The sequence below is a fragment of the Miniopterus schreibersii genome, assembly GCF_964146895.1.
Source record: "Miniopterus schreibersii genome assembly, chromosome: 12".
NCBI classification, from domain to species: domain Eukaryota; kingdom Metazoa; phylum Chordata; class Mammalia; order Chiroptera; family Miniopteridae; genus Miniopterus; species Miniopterus schreibersii.
This window is the reverse complement of record NC_138112.1, coordinates 63,986,368-64,002,626: the sequence shown is the minus strand read 5'-3', so window position 1 is coordinate 64,002,626 and position 16,259 is coordinate 63,986,368. Positions and strand designations below refer to the sequence as shown.

The window sequence follows — 16,259 nt, the reverse complement described above, 5'->3', positions numbered from 1 at the left end:
TTTGAATTTGGAGTCTCTTTAATTGGACCAGTGACCCCTAGCCAATACGGCTCTGTCATGGTGGAGAGGTTGGTGTTGGTGGATTCTGCCCTTCAGTGTCATGTATTAAAATTCTCTTCTTCTATGCTTGGAAAGGTTTTTGATGTCAAAATGGAAGCACTCTTCTCAGGAGGAACTAGAGGCTAAGAATCCTCTTTTATCCCTCAAGCACTTTGTTTGCTGGGTTTCTCTGCTTCCTAGGTTTTTCATTATAGCAGTTATCACCCCGGTGTGACATAGTTCTCCCACTAGATCATGAACCCCTGAAGTCAGGAACCACATCTAGTGTCTAGTCCATACATATTGCTTGCATGGTACTTCGCACATAGTTAAGTGCTCAGTTAATGTCTTTAAGTAAATAAGCAAATGAATGATTGAGTTATTGACCCTTCTCTTACCAGGTTGTGCATTTGTGACTTTTACAACAAGAGCCATGGCACAGACGGCTATCAAGGCAATGCACCAAGCACAGACCATGGAGGTAGGGAGCAGATGAATACAAGGGGGAAGTTCCTTAGCCTGAGAGTGCTAGGGCATTTGGCCTTCAAAGCCCAACAGCATGTATAGCATCTGGTTGTCCTGAAAGTTAAGCAGGCCAGATGTCTTAAAGTTAACAACCGATGGTTTCTTTAACATATTGGATATTATTAAATGAACATTAAAATGAGCATATTGGAACTAGTTGCCCTTTTAAATTGTCTTTTGTCACGTGTATCCGGAAGGGAATTATTTAACAGTGAATGAAATTAGAATGCAATCTGTGTGTCACTAGAAAGGATCTTTCCTTCACCCAGAAGGAGGAATTTGACCCTTACTGGTTTTGGTGTTTTCATAGGGTTGCTCATCCCCCATGGTGGTAAAATTTGCTGATACGCAGAAGGACAAAGAACAGAAGAGAATGGCCCAGCAGCTCCAGCAGCAGATGCAGCAAATCAGCGCAGCATCTGTGTGGGGAAACCTTGCTGGTCTAAATACTCTTGGACCCCAGTATTTAGCAGTGAGTCTTTGTGGTTTGCTTTCTGCAGACTGTGCAAGCTCCCAGCTGTTTCTTCTTTTGCTATCCCCAGCAAACAGACGCAGTGGCATTTACAACTTCTAGCACATTGAAATTTTATGTAAAAGTTCAGGCAGTGCAATGTTCTTTAAGTCATGTTCTCGTCATCGCTCTGGTCACACATCTTTGGTTATATTTTGAGACTTTGATTATATCTTGAGTTAAAGTGAAATCATAATTTCTTGATAAAAAAAGATTTAGAAACATCTCATGCCCCTGCCCCCAAGAAAAAAAATTCCTAAGGGAATCTTAATTATGAAATATCTTTCTATCAGACCTTATTGAGTCTCCCTGAAGAGTATGATAAATGTTTCTTTCTGCTGATTGAGAGATCAAGCATTGACATTATTAAATGAGTATTATAGGTGTATATTTGAGTTTTCTATATTGTAAATAGATTTCTTTTAATTTGCTCTCTCTCTCATTGAATTTAAGTCGTACAGTCCAAAAGAGGGGCAGGCTCCAATTTATTATTAAGATTTACTGGGTCTGCAATATTACAGGAGATTTTCCCTGCTAAAACCGTTAAAGGAATTGCAGACAGGACACTATAATTAAAACTGTGCCATCTGCAAATCAGAAAGAACAGGTCATCTGTAAAGCTACCAATGAAAGAAAATAAAGGGTGAAACCACTAGATTTATATGGATAGTCCAAAAATATACACATAGGAATAATTATTGTCATCTACTGCTATTCCTTTCAAATATTATCCTCTATGGAAACAGAAGGAAGGCAGTGATTTCTGTTCCCCAGTACTGAATTTTGACTAATTTGATGCCTCCTAGTCTCCATATTTCTAATATGTTAGACGGAATCCCAGTTTATCCTTGCTAATATTTCTCAGAAGTCAAAAAGTGAAGATGGTGGTTCTATTTCAACAGATCACATTGTTCCTAATGCTAGAACATTCCTTAAAAGTTTAGAAAATTCAGAGAGATTTTAGTCTTCTGCCAAAATTATAATGCTTTGAAAATGATCTCCATGATACACATTTACTTCTTAGAGAGTTTTAGAGCCTCTTTTCAGGGAACACTCCCCTTTTTTTTGTTGTGCTACATCCAGCAATTACCTGATGCTATATGGTGAGAGCTATGGTCTCTTTAATTTAGATGTGATCCCCTCCCTAAAAGCTATTCTCATTTAAGGAGGAAATGAAGGTGATAAATACAGTATGCACAGTCCACCAGCTAGGACTGAACACATTGCCCAAGGTGTTTAAGAAGACAAGTGAATTCATGGGTGCTAATGGGCTGTGTAAGTGATAGTGCATCAGCATTCATTATGAATTTTTTTGTGGGGCTGTGGACCCCTTTGAGAACCTGGTAAAAATTGTGTGTGTGCTTTTTTTTTTTCCATTCTGTTTCTGGAGGTTTGTGGACCTCCTGAAACCTGTGGATTAAAGGGATTCAAGAGAAACCAGATCATATGTTTATGGGAATGGACAACAGGTTGCATAAAGGATCTAGAAGCAAGAGTACCAGTTGTTCATAAGGAACAGTGATTGCATTTGAATGGAGCAAAGGTTTCAGCAGGTTGGTTAGATAAACATTGTGGTCAGCTAAGATACAGAATAAGGTCAAGGTCATGGAGATCCATAAACTGGTAGATAGGTCTTCTTGTTTCATTTGTTATGGGACATCCATTGAAAGAATGTGTACACTGAACTGATATGGACTGATCCATCAATCATTTGGTGATCTGCACCAGTGAAGTCCAATTTGAAGGGGAGAGATAAATGGCTCAGTGGAGGTGTAGCATGGGAGAGATTGATCTAGTCATGGGTCTGTCGTGGCTGGTAGAGGGTGACTCTAAGAAATACCCTGAAATGGTCAAGTTTTATTTTTAAAATAGTTGTTTGAGGCCTTGGCCAGGTAGCTCAGTTGGTTAGAGCATTGCCCCGATAAGCCAAGGTTGCGGGTTCAACCTCCAGTCAGGGCACGTGCAAGAACCAACCAATGAATGCATAAATAACTGGAACAACACAGTGATTGGTGTTTCTCAAATCAATCAATAAATTTTTTAAAATGCTTAAAATAGTTGTTTGAAATAGAGTATCCAGATGGAAACAATCTGCAAAATAAGATGTATGGACCTAACTAAGGAGAACTTGAGATAGAGGAAATAGAAATGCAGTCATCCATGTGCAGACACCCATCGCAGTCAATTATATAGCTGCTTGAGTTGAGCTTAGTTCCCTGCTCTACTTCTGTCATCTTTCGTGCTACATTCTGTTGCCTGGGCACTTGAGCTTGGTTCAGTACTCAGTGAACATTACTGTCTTCTGGGCCAGGGCTTTAGCTGTGTTGTTCTATGCTGTCATAAGCCGTATGTTTCTGTTGTGTTGGCTTGGGTTCTTGTCTTCAACGTTCTTCTCTCTGGGGGCCTCTGCACTCTCGCTTTGCTGTGCTGTAGAGTTATCCCAGATGCAGAACCAGCCCTCACTCTCACTCTTGTTCTGTTTTTTGGTGTAATGTCTAGCTTTATTTGCAGCTCCTTCAGCAGACTGCCTCCTCTGGGAACCTCAACACCCTGAGCAGCCTCCACCCAATGGGAGGTAAGTATTTCACTGCTGTGGAGGAGCAGCAGCAGCCAGGCCATCAGACCCAGCTAACAACAGTCTGAAAGCTTGGCACCGTTTGTGCAGAAAAAAAAATTTCCACTCATGTAAACCTGACATGAGATGAACATCCCAGAACTCAACTGCCTTGTCTCTAGAAAGTGACTCTGTTAGTCATTGATGCCAGATTGTTCTGGGGTTGTCTACTGCTCCCCACCCCTGTAAGTATCTGTTGAGGAAGAAGATGGAAAAGAGCTGTTAGCACCTGCAGACTACCTGAGGCTGTTTTGATCAGAAGAAAATTGCAGGAACCCTTTGTTTCTACAATAAAGTGACTTTTCCAGTGAATCTGAAGAAAAGCCTAAGGTGGCTTCCATGCAAGTGGCTTACCCTGAAGTTGCTAAAATCCAGGCAGTTAGTTTACCTCTGTGTCTTACACATGTTATTTCATAGGTGAATTACCTTTTGCTGCCGTTAACATGCATGGAAAACTTAATTGACAAATACCTGAGTTTATAACAAAATGGGGCTCCACAGACAAACCTGAGGCAGGGTCCATCAGAATAATTAGTGGGTGAGGGGAGGGATGCTCCAGCCCTGCCTGCCCCTGCCTCTTTGGTTGTGGGACAGGGCTAGGCAAGTACATTTGAGAAAGGGGTGGTCTTAGGTGAGCTGCATTTACCATTTGAAAAATGTTGATAGTGGTTCACTTTGTCCCAGGGACTGAGACAGTTGCTAGGTTGAAAATCTGTGTTGTAGTTTTTATTCTCATTAACTCTTCACCCCTCTGCCTTTCATCATCTACTAAAAGGTTTGCAACACATTGTCAGTGCAGTTCAAATTCCTTTTAATTGTTGCCTAGGTTCTACTTGGAAGCCTTTCCCTCAGTGTTTTCTCTCTCCTGATGACTAATCTGTATTCGAGTGGCGGTTTTTCTTTATTATTTCTCCTCTTGCTGTTTCCACACGTATTGTCTGTTGTTCCTCCCTTCCTGGGTCTCTGCTACGTTTTTTGCTTGTTCACCTCCATTTCAAAGAGTACATCCTCTGTGAGGTCTAAGTGAGGGGCTCAGATGCAGTCCCCTTCTGTGCCACAGGTTTTGGCATTGTTGTCCTCTTGGACCCCTGACCCCTTGGTAGACCACAGATCTGCCCCTCTTTCCTGGTTTCCCAATTGCCCATCCCTTTATTGATGCTCACTTGGGGTGGCATGCTATTGGATTAAATACCTCTTCTCTGAAGAAATGATGTCAAAGTTTCTTAATGAATTGAGTGATATCTGAATCTTTTTGGAGCCCTGTAGGGTGGCTTATGAGGCTTTTTTAGAACATTTCCTCTTTGGATCTAGCCTTCTGCCGGTGTGCGCTGTTATTGCTGGAGCGGATAGGAGGCACCCTTATCTGCTCACTGATCTCTTGCTTTGGATGTTGCAGGGTTAAATGCAATGCAGTTACAGAATTTGGCTGCCCTAGCTGCTGCAGCTAGCGCTGCTCAGAACACACCAAGTGGTACCAATGCTCTCACTACATCCAGCAGTCCCCTCAGCGTACTCACCAGTTCAGGTAAGCATGTAATGGGCCAGTGGGCACTTGTGTGCCATGGGCAGAATCCCAAGAGGGGTATGTCACTCTGGAGAGTAGTTAACACTCGTTTCCAAAGGGGAACAGATTATGAACAACAAATTTTCAGATACCATATTCTGATTTAAGATACATCCCATAATTTTTAATTTCTTGTAACCATCATTTGGTTTTATGTACAGTAGAGACAGTTATCAAAATTAGTAACTGAAAACCTTTTTACAAAGAGAATACTTAAGTAGTATCACTCTTGGGCTTTGGTTCCTGCTGACATGAGAAGGCAAGTGTTGGCTTGAGTTTAACTCATGGGTTTCTGGTCACAGGGTCTTCACCGAGCTCTAGCAGCAGCAACTCTGTCAACCCCATTGCCTCCCTTGGAGCCTTGCAGACATTAGCTGGAGCAACAGCAGGCCTCAATGTCAGCTCTTTGGCAGGTGAGAGGGAGCCCCTGAGTATCATCAGGCTTTTGTGCAGGTAGCACATTATAAACAACCCTGGTAATGGCACCGTTAAGAATAATTGAGTAGCCTAGTGTACTTAAAAATACTCAATGAGTTGCCCTGACTGGTGTGGCTTGTTGGTTAGGCATTGTCCAGTGCACCAAAAGGTTGCCAGTTCAATTCCCTGTCAGGGATACATGCACAGGTTGTAGGCTTGATCCCTAGTGGGATCAAGTGCAGGAGGCAGCGAATGGATATATTGCTCTCACATTGATGTTTCTCTTTCCCTTCCTCTCTCTAAAAATCTTTAAAAAACAAAATCATGAGTTGAATCCCACCTCTGCCCCTTAACTAGCTATAACTTCTGACTACCTTTCCAAGGTCATTTTCTTATCTATGATGTGAGAATAGAATACTTTGAGGGTTATTAAGAATTTATGAGAACACAGGTAAAGTGCTGAGTACATTGCTCAGTACAGAATCTGGCACGTGGAATATATTCCATAATGTTAGTTGCTGTTTTTAATGATAGGGTTTACCCACATCTTGACATAGACCACATGTTCCCCCTTTAGTCCCCAATCCTGGAATTATTATTTATCAGAATCTGAGGAAGTGGCAGAAAATCCAAAGAGAAATGGGGAAAGTCATGTGTAAATTGTGTCATTTCTTGCACAGATTGGAAGAAGGTAAAGGGGAGAGCCACATCTGGGTGTGGCATTTTTTAATGTCCCCATTAGCAACAAGGCCTGGTGAGTGTCCTGAAGTCTGACCACTCACATGGCAAGGTGAAGCTAAGAGCAAGATGAAAGGGAGGGCTTTGGCATCAGTTGGGTCTTTCCAATCCTGTTAATCCTGTTCTCTCCCCCCAACCAAGGGATGGCTGCTTTAAATGGTGGCCTGGGCAGCAGTGGCCTTTCCAATGGCACTGGGAGCACCATGGAGGCCCTCACGCAGGCCTACTCGGGAATTCAGCAGTACGCTGCCGCGGCGCTCCCCACTCTGTACAACCAGAATCTGTTGACACAGCAGAGCATTGGTGCTGCTGGAAGCCAGAAGGAAGGTGAGTGCAAAGGGTGGCTGGAGTCAGGAACAGGGTGCTTTCTCTGTCCGCACCAGAGCAGAAAGGTTTTGACAGTGTCAAAGATACTCTGAGGAACTCTTTAAGTGGGACCTGCTTTTGGAATGTTTTCTGGATGTGGCTCAGATCAGAACCTCTGTACACCTTTCTGGGATGGGGCTGCCATTTTTAGATGAAGAAACATACTGACCTTACTGTGTCTGACACCAGTTTGGAATCTGTTTTTATTAGGAAGTCTTCCCTGTGGATTAGAAATCTGTCAGAGGATATCTTCTGGGTAGGGGTCCCTTTTAGCTTTAGTATTTGGTGTTTTTCTCACTTTCTGATCTATGCTTTTCCTAATTGAGGACAAACTGAAGGCTGGTGGGACACAAAGAGTTAGGGCCCATGGGTTGATGCAGTGGGAAATATGTGTCTTGATATAAATGGTATTAAATTCAGGGGTGGCTTTCTAGGCAGAAAGAGGCCTGGAGGTGGTTCGTATGAATACAAAGTCCTGCTGACACCTCTTTGCTTGTGCTTGTATTATAACCAGGAGCTGGCAAGGTTTAAGCACTAATGTAGGAAAAAGATAAGTATTCTCTCTTGCCGTGGCAGCAAGGAGTCCTGGTCTAGCACATCCTCACCTGCTCTGAATCGGGCTTATGTGCCTTAGGATGTGGTAATGGGGAAACTGGTATGGAGGCAGACAATAAACCAGTAAAAAGCACGAGGTGTTCCAAATGATGCTTTGAAGAATGATGAACAGGAAAGGGGGGCGGGTGGGGAATGCCAGGGACAGCGTTTTCTACAGAATAGTCAGAGAGGTTTTCAAAGTTGCCATTTAAGTAGAGGAAGAGATGACGGGGACAGAGGAGCAGCAAGTGAGAAGGCAGAAATGGTCCTTAATATGTTTGACAACATCAGGGAGGACTGGCTGGAGAATGACTGCACTGTGGTTGTAAATGAAACTCTTTTGGTTAGAAAATTGTTGAGTGGTAGGAGGAGGAAAGCATATTCTATTTTTGAGCTCAATGTTAATCATAGTTTAAAATGTAATTTTTTTTTTACTGAGGCACAATTGACATAAGGTAAAATTTACCTTTTTTGGAATATAGCTCTATGAGCTTTGATGAACGCATACAGTCGTGTAACCACCATCACAGATGTAGAACATTTCTATCACCCCCAGACATTTCCTCATGTCCCTTTTTCTTCCCCCACTTCCTGCCTCTGGCAACTACCAGTGTATTTGCTGTCCCTGTAGTTTCTAGGCACAGTTCTGAAACCTGTTGTGTTTATGATCTCTTTCTACCTCCTTTTCTGTGTTTTTCTACAAGCGTCTAGTCTGGTTTTATGCTCCACCCGCAAATCTGCCAACTTTATTGTCTCAGCACACCTTCCTCCCACAGGTCGAATTCTGACATCCCTCGATGAGACAAAGAGCATAGCTAAATATGAGGGAAGGGATCTGTTTCAGTGATTGCCCTTCAGTTCCCTGCTTTGTATTTGGAGAATCTGTTTAGTTCTCCAAATAAATGAATCTGTTGGAGTGCCGATAATTTAACACGGGTGGGGGGGGAATAAGAAACGGTGCTGGAGGACAAGCATGCTTTACACCAATATCTTTTCAATCAATGGATGTCTTGAAGGTCCAGAGGGAGCCAACCTATTCATCTACCACCTGCCCCAGGAGTTTGGAGATCAGGACCTGCTGCAGATGTTTATGCCCTTTGGGAATGTCGTGTCTGCCAAGGTTTTTATAGACAAGCAGACAAACCTGAGCAAGTGTTTTGGTATGTTGGCTTCTCTTCTGGTGTATGGGGGGGGGGGAAGGGGGGGAGAAAGAAAGGGGAGGGGCTGATAGCAGAAACCTGGAATGGAGTTTGGGTTCTTGTTTAACTCAGCCTCGGGCAGATTACGTGACCTCTTTTTGAGCCTCCATTTATTTTCACTTCTGTAACAGGCACAGTGATTTCTGCCCAGACTCTCTCCAGAGAGTAAAATAATGTATGGGAAGTGGATTGACCAAAATACTTAAAGTTACCATGTTGATGTCAAGTGGTACTGTTAGGAATCTAATTTAGTTTATGTGATACAATTTCCAGAATTCTTGTTCCTGCTGAGAAAAAGTGGGATTTGAGGCTAAGCTCATAAGGTACCACTCTTGCATAAGGACTGTGAATCTGCTTGCCTCATTATGTCCCTCACCTAGGCTTCTGCTTGGACACACAGGTTTTGTAAGTTACGACAATCCTGTTTCGGCTCAAGCTGCCATCCAGTCCATGAATGGCTTTCAGATTGGCATGAAGCGGCTTAAAGTGCAGCTCAAACGTTCGAAGAATGACAGCAAGCCCTACTGAGCGTGCTCCCCTCTGAGACTGGAGTGAGAGGGTCTTCTGGTAAGTTGGGGAGGAGCACCCTTAATGATTCGAAGCCCTAAGGCTGTGTGTTGACAGCCCTGGACCCTGATCCCTGCCACTCTCGCAGGCACAGCTTGCCCTGAAGACTCGGCTACTGCCTTCTGTGGGAGTTTCGCTTCGTACAGAGGACAAGTTTGTGCTTTGGTTTCCAGTGTTTTACTTTGGAGTTTAGGTGCCATATCCTGAGTTTTTTTCTTTATTTAAAGTTTGCTGTGTTTGTAACCAGTGTGTGTTGAGAAGGACCAACATCAAACCGCCCTGGGGGAGGAGGGGGGATGGAGAAACATTAAAGAAGATAAGAACTTGCCCAAAACTACCCCAAAAGAGAGGACTGAGTGAAACCAAAAACTGACCCCCAGAATCTCCCTGAGTGTGAGAGTGGATGAAGTGAGAGCTGATGTTCAAGAGCTGGGGGTTGGGGGAGGGTGGAACAGGTGGGGTTGGCTCTGGAGGAGAGTGAGAGGGACTTGACATCCACCTGGGAGGTGTTGGCTGAAACTCTCCCATAGCTGCCCTCTGGAAGCACTGAGATTCTGTCCAGGATTTCTTCCCCTCTTTCCCAAGAAGGGGATAACAATTCTCTGGAAATAAAACTTCTGTTAAACACCCTGACGTATGCAAAAAGCAGGGAGACATCACCCATTGCTGGCTTTTCCAGCCAGTCATTGGTATTGGGTTGGCCCTGTGAGGCTAGTGGCTGTTAGGAGGAAGTAGCCTGGTCAAACAGGTCAGTTTTAGTTTATTTCAACACCAGATCATTAGACCATGGCCCATTTCTCACAGGTCCTTTTAAAGAAGGCCTCCAGGGAAGACACTCTGGTTTCCTTCCTTGTAGTTGACCACAGCAAGGAGTGTCATTTTATCCCAAGCCACCGTTTTATCCTGAGGGCAGAACCAAGAAGGGCTTATAGTACCTGGCTGAGGGTGCACCTCTTCTGAGCAGAGTGATCAAAAGCCATCCAGCTGGGGGAGAGGAGCCTGCTTCTTGGTGTACCTGCATCAGAAGGTCCCTTCAAACCAGAGTGCTACATTTGCCAGAGGCCAGCCAGCACTTAGTACTTAAAAGGATTAAGAAATCCATGATTGCCTCTTTGGTTGAGGTGTCCCAGATGTAGTATTTTCACCAAGGCAGGCCCCTCTTCTGACCACTCTGGCCCTGTCTTCTTCTCTTGGGGACAGAGGAGACAACAGGACGTTTACAACCTCCATATGGATTTAGTGTTTATTTACCTCAGTATTACCATGTTCATTTTTGTCCACGTGCTTAGTTAGTCCCCTGCTGCCTCCCATGGGTCTCACTCCAGCTCTTGCCTATGATCCCCCAGCCTCTGGGCTCTGCCTCTGCTCCAAGAAATGCTGTGGGAGTGGAGAGCCAGGAAGGACATGCTGTTGGGAATGTGCACGTGGGCACAGGTAGCCCTGTTAGGGTATGACTCTTAGGCAAGGCCAGTGACTGGGTCCCTGGGATCTTAAATTTTACAAACATCAGTCCTGACCCCTATCAGCAGAGATGAGATTAAAGGGGTTGGCTTGCTAGTAAGTCTGATGGGGACTCTCGTCATGCTGTCCCTTAGGGTCACAGACAGGGATTGACCATTTTGCTGTTGTACAGGTAGTTGGTGTTGGGTGATCCCATTGAAGCTGGGACAGCTGTTCCTTTCTCATAGTGATAACTTGGGTCTGTTGTCCTCTAAGAAACGTGAAACATACTTCTTAAGCTGAACCACGTAAACTTGAATTCTGCGCACTGGGTGAAATGTGTCCTGTGTTTCAAGGATAAAACTGTTCCAAAGGCTTCCAGGGTCATGATGGGATTTTTTAAATAAATGCAAAAAATAAAAATAAAAAAGAAAAAAGAAAATAAAAAAAGAAAAAAATGCTAGGTTGGGGAGGCACTGTTCTGAATCCCAACCGGCTGGAATCAAGAATGTCGTTTCTATTTTTATAGAAGTTTTATACAGCTCCGGGGTGGAGAATATTTATTACCTAAATTATATCTCTGGAAAAGGCCAGGATTTTGTAGAATCCAGAATGTGATTGTTATACACACAGGGTGCTGTGTATGATTGAAACTACTGACTTTCTGTGGCCTGTTTGCAGCCCAGCTAATCTGCCAGAGGGGGAAGGAATTAATGCTGTGAATTGGCGGAGGAGAGAGCTGTGCTCTCCAGGGTGCTGTGGTGCTGTGATCACTGACCTTCTGTTCTGTCTTCCTCCTTGGCCATTGTGGGGTTTTCCAAATCCCAGAGTCCACTCCGTTCCCACTTTCCCCCCTTTCTCTCCCTCCTTCCCCACTTTACCATTATTGTCTACAGATTTGTCCTTGGTTCTGGGGCCTTCAGAAACCCCTTTCCAAATGACGTGACATGAAAAGCAAAGTTGTAATCAACCTGCCTTTGATACCAGACCCTGAGGTTTCATACCTGCTTGTGGGTTCTCTTCTTTAAAAGGTGCATTTGCCCCAGCAGGGCCCTGGGCTGCCACAGTGGCCAGCTGGTGAGACTGGGCACCTCTGTTCTCCTCTCCCCTGCCCAGTGAGTAAGCACAGCAGCACTGTCCTTGAGCACAGTTTTCTCCCCGGCCAAAGATGGTTTTGTGAAGAAGCTGCTCCCCTACAAGTCTCATGGTGTGAAAGGGTTCAGCTCGGAGAGAGGAGACTCGCAGTCAAGTCTTAAGCAGTCTTTTACTGTTGTGTGGGGGTTTCACTTACATAAGTGTGTGTTTTCTCCTGTAGTTTTGTTTCTTACTTGGGTTTTATCATGAAATTGATTTGCCTTGAATGCAACTAGACATTGTCTCCTGGATCCTACATGAGTGGCCAGGGCCTGCGTGGAAGCTAAGAGCTTGGATTTCTGGGAACAAAGAGCCATCCCCGTAAGATTGAGGAGAAATCCTGTCCCTAAAGAATTCTCCCATCCCAGGCTTCTCCTTTCTTCCTGGGTCTTAAAACAGGGAGCTGGGGGTGCTGAGGCTCTGCTCTACCAGAGATCTCAGATGCGCGTTTGGACGCTTTGGGGGAAATCCAAGCCTTAGTTTCCCTTTGTCTCTGGCAATTGGATGTTTTCTTGGTGTCCTCCATGTCCTTTTTGACTTTTCCCTGTGTCCATTGTTAGCATGTGCAAAAGTTCCCTGTCATTACCCAGCCCCTGCCCCCCGCCCGCCTCCTCATTTCAGGGCTGTACACAGTGAGTGTTCCTGTTCTCTCTCTCTTTGTTTGGATGTATTGCTCTGTGTAACTCAGTGGGTCTCCCTCTTTCTGGTTTGTTTTTTTTTCTAGATTCCTGCCGTTTGTTCATCGTTGTGCCTAAAGCATGTCGATGTGGCGTCAAGTACATCGTCCAAATCCCTGTCTCTTCAGCTTCTCTGATGCTTGAACTCTCACCTTTGACCTTGTGTTGACCTTTGATGCTGATGTGTATTTTTATTATGTTTGTTTCTTTCTTTGTTTTTTCTTTTTTCTTTCCTTTTTTTTCTTTTGTGCTGCCAAATTGGTTTTGCTAGAACGACTGCTGAAGGGGAAATATTTAAACTTGCATTTGAATATAAAAAAATCTATTTTTCTAGAACTTCATAAGATAACCACTTGATTTTGTGATTCCAATTCTTTGTAATTGTCTTCAGAGCAGCCCTACTAGCACATACCGCGTGGTGTTTGTATTTCTGTGAACACACAGCCAGTCCGTTTCTAGGCTTTGTTTCGTGTGCTTAGTTTTAAAGACAACTTTGAAGTAAACAATGAAATAAAAGATGTCACTGAAACCTTTGAGGCTCCTGAGCACATTTTGCTGATATAGTTTGTGGGGCTTGAGGAGACCACATGTGTTCTTATTTTTGTTTTTCTGAGTTCTCAACTGCAGAAAACACCTGAACCCCTTTCCTTTTTGACAGCAGGCTGCAGTTTGAGCCCCAGCCAGCCCTTTTCCTTTTGAGGTTCTTCCCTGCAGCCACCCTGCAGGGAGACTTCAGAACCCTCTGGCCTCTTCCCTCAGCCCACTGTCCCCACCTCTATGCTTGTTCCTACAGAATCCACAGCAAAATGTGATACTTTGATTTTTTTTTGGTATTGTTTTTGTGCTTTTGTTTGGAATTTTTTCCTTTCCTACTAAGATTATGCCCAGAAAAAACAAGTTTTGCATGTTTCCTGCTGTTTCTTCACACCTTCTTATATATCACCTTCACCTCTCTGTTTTCTATAGTTTGTGCAAAAACTGACCGATTTAAAAGGGTTTCAAAGAAGCTATTTTAAATTGTTGTGGGGTTGATTATTTTTTTCAAGATTGTATTGTTTTATTTGAAGTGGCATCTTTCTCCTCTATCGCCCTTCGAGCGTTTGCCTGTGCACTTAGACTGTCACCTCACGTGGCCTCCAGGCCTCAGCAGGGTTCCAGGAGGCTGGCTGCTCTGCTCAGAGACAGGTTGGGAGGGTGCCCGGAGAGGCACGAGGAACAGAGGTAGAATCCAGAAGGTGGCTGCGGGTGGGCAGGAGGCTTAGCGCATCAGGGGTAGTGAGCATCCCCCGGCCCAGAAGGAGGAGGGTGCTCTTGACCACTCGGAGGAGGCCATCTGTGCACTAAGAGGCAGTACACCTGCCAGCGCTTTTCCTAGGTGACAAGCACAATACTACAGTCTTCACACTGTTTACAGCCCTGGCCACCAGCCACCCCACACTGGCTCTTTACCGCAGTTCTGCTCTTGCTTTAGCTAGTGAGATGGGGTAAAGGTGGGGATTTGTTTTTTAAAATTGGGTGAAGAGCCAAATAGCTACTGTCCCTGGGTGCCAGGCAAGCCAGTTCCTTGGTTCCCTGAAGGGAACTTGCCCTCCTCTCTGTGGCACTATCCAGCCTCAGGGTCTTAGCGACTTGAGTAAGAATGTGAGTGGCCGAGGGAGAGGCCAAAGGAGATGAGGGGTCACAGGATGGATCTGTGGAGGTAAAAGGTTGCAGAGGGAGGAGTTTTGATACATCCTGGTGAGCGGGAGAGCTGGGAAGCAGGATTGTCCAGGGAAGGGTGGAGAGGGAGGGGTAGCCGAGGGCTGGGGGAGGGGGTGGGGAAGGTAGAAGCACTGTTAGCATCATCCATGCTGGGGTTGATGAAGGAAAGGATCCCAGCAGAATTTCTGGTCTGGGACTCAGTGGGTTGCCTAGTATTATGCTTGAGGCCACTCTTACTAGAAGGAAAGGGAGGCCAAATGGAGGCCCAGTGTATGGTAGACTGCTTAATTTCCTGGAAGGGGCGATTGGATGGAAAGAGGCCAGGAACCCCAGCCTGAGCAAACTGCCGTGCACCCCACAGTCTGACTGCACAGAGCCGCCTCTGTTGGCAGAAGGCGCCGAGGCTCCCCCTTCCTGTGTATTCAGAATCCGTGTTTGCCAATATATTTTGCTTTTAATTCCAAGAGGAGCTCTGGGAAAACCTGTGGATAAAACCAAATGCCAAACGTTGGACGTTTCCTTTTCCTTTTCTCTGATTGTTTTAATTGTTCTGTGGTGGTTTTAATGGATTTGAGACCCTGGAGCGGCAGCTGCCTTTCTGATTTCCAGCTGCTTTTTGTGAATAATTTAAAAAGAAAAAAAAAAAGAAACTTTACATTTTGAAGACAAACCTGTGTGAGTTTTTTATTGGTACAAACGTTGTATTTAACACTAGGGGTTTTGTACAGTTTTTTGCCTTTTCTACTAGAAAACAATGTAAAGTGATTTCACAATGTGAAGAGAAAAAATTGCCACTATGACCAAACGCACAGTCTGTTCTGCAGCAACAACGGGATTCAATCAACTCAGAGTCGTGATTCAGCCGTAGAAATGCTTTTCCTTTACCTTGTTTGAGCTTTTTCTTTCTTCCCTGTTTTGATTTGCAAAAGAAAATGTCTTTTTTGTGTGAAGTTGTGTTGTACTATGTAGAAAATTATGGATTTTACTTTAATGGTTTAAAAAAAAAGGCAAGAAGAGCCCTTGTCGCTTTTCTGACCTGATCACAGAGTTTGTGTAGTGAATTAAAAAAGAAAAAAAAATTGTTACAAGTTTGGAGCAAGGGAGTATGTGTTTAAAAGGAATCTCCTTTTTTTGTGTGTTTTTCCTTTTGTCCCAATGGGGAACCTAAATCTGTTTTAATTGCACAGACACACGGACAAAAAGTCATTTTGTATCTGCCAAGTGTGGTACCTTCCTTTGTTTATTTGCTATTAAACTGTTTGAGAAGAACTGGTGTTGTCTTCAGAGTTATTGATTGGGGCAGGCGGTGGGTTGGGGGCTGGTGGGGTTGGGGGCCTTCCTGGAGAGGGGGTGGGCGCCCTAGTAAGGTTTCGTTTCGATGTACCTGTTTGCAGCTGAACCCACCCACGCCTCCTGAAAGAAGGTAACCTCCCAGAAAACCGCCTTCCCCGGCATCCTCTCTTCTTTTGCAGCATCCCTGCTGATAATGGAAGCATCGTAACATTTTTTTTGGCATCCTTGATTTTTATGCTGTTGCTATTCCCAGTAGTGGCTGCCACACTGCGGAACTGGCCCAAGCCTGAGTTCCAGTCCCTTCCCTGGACTGCGGAGTCCTGTGCCTAGGGAGGCAGCTGGCCAGGATGGAGTTCAGAGTGTGGGTTTCTTCTTCCCCGGGCCTTTACTGCTGCAGCCCACAGTGGGTCAGCTCCTTTCCCCTCATTCTGACCTCAGAACAAGGCCACTGGAGGGCACTTCTAAGGTCCCTTGGCTTTACTATTCATTAATTCTAGATCTCTCTCCAAGTGAGGCCCCACACTTGGGCCTCCTCAGTCCTTAAATGACAGGCTTGACCCCTGGGCCTGCAGCCTCAGGCACTCTGGCTGCAGTATAAGCATGTCTGCTCTTTCTGCCCTTGCCACCCTCTCCTCCAAGGGGCCAGTCCTGTGCAGAGGTGTGCAACCAGCACATGGCCTGGAAGAGGCCAGGCCTCTACCTTCTCATCACGGGTCCTCCCTCAGGCTTGCCTGGGGTAGTGTTTCCCAGCACCGGTTGCACTGAGGACTAGCCTGTGAAGCGTTCTGTGGAAGTAAGGGTTCTGAATGCAAATAAACTTGGGAAAATGGCTTTTTCATTTGTATTCGTTAAAAATATGTTTAAAAATCAAAACTTTGTA

At 44.8% G+C, this 16,259-nt stretch overlaps 1 protein-coding gene across 11 annotated transcripts in view; it reads left to right on the top strand.

Annotated features, from left to right (window-relative positions):
• CELF1 (CUGBP Elav-like family member 1) overlaps positions 1-15,355 on the top strand; it is a 69,716-nt gene extending 54,361 nt beyond the window's left edge. For 3 of the 11 annotated variants that reach the window (XM_081155474.1, XM_081155479.1, XM_081155480.1), the window contains 9 exons: positions 441-520; positions 875-1,036; positions 3,575-3,650; positions 5,086-5,214; positions 5,556-5,666; positions 6,550-6,735; positions 8,385-8,528; positions 8,968-9,134; positions 9,223-10,985. In XM_081155474.1, coding sequence (XP_081011600.1) covers positions 441-520; positions 875-1,036; positions 3,575-3,650; positions 5,086-5,214; positions 5,556-5,666; positions 6,550-6,735; positions 8,385-8,528; positions 8,968-9,095 — 1,016 coding nt within the window. In that variant the 3' untranslated portion in view covers positions 9,096-9,134; positions 9,223-10,985. Of the gene's footprint in view, positions 1-440; positions 521-874; positions 1,037-3,574; positions 3,651-5,085; positions 5,215-5,555; positions 5,667-6,549; positions 6,736-8,384; positions 8,529-8,967; positions 9,135-9,222; positions 10,986-12,432 lie in introns of those variants that run through there. The other 8 variants (XM_081155471.1, XM_081155478.1, XM_081155477.1 and 5 more) reach the window with 5 other exon arrangements.
• Positions 15,356-16,259: the final 904 nt, after the last annotated feature.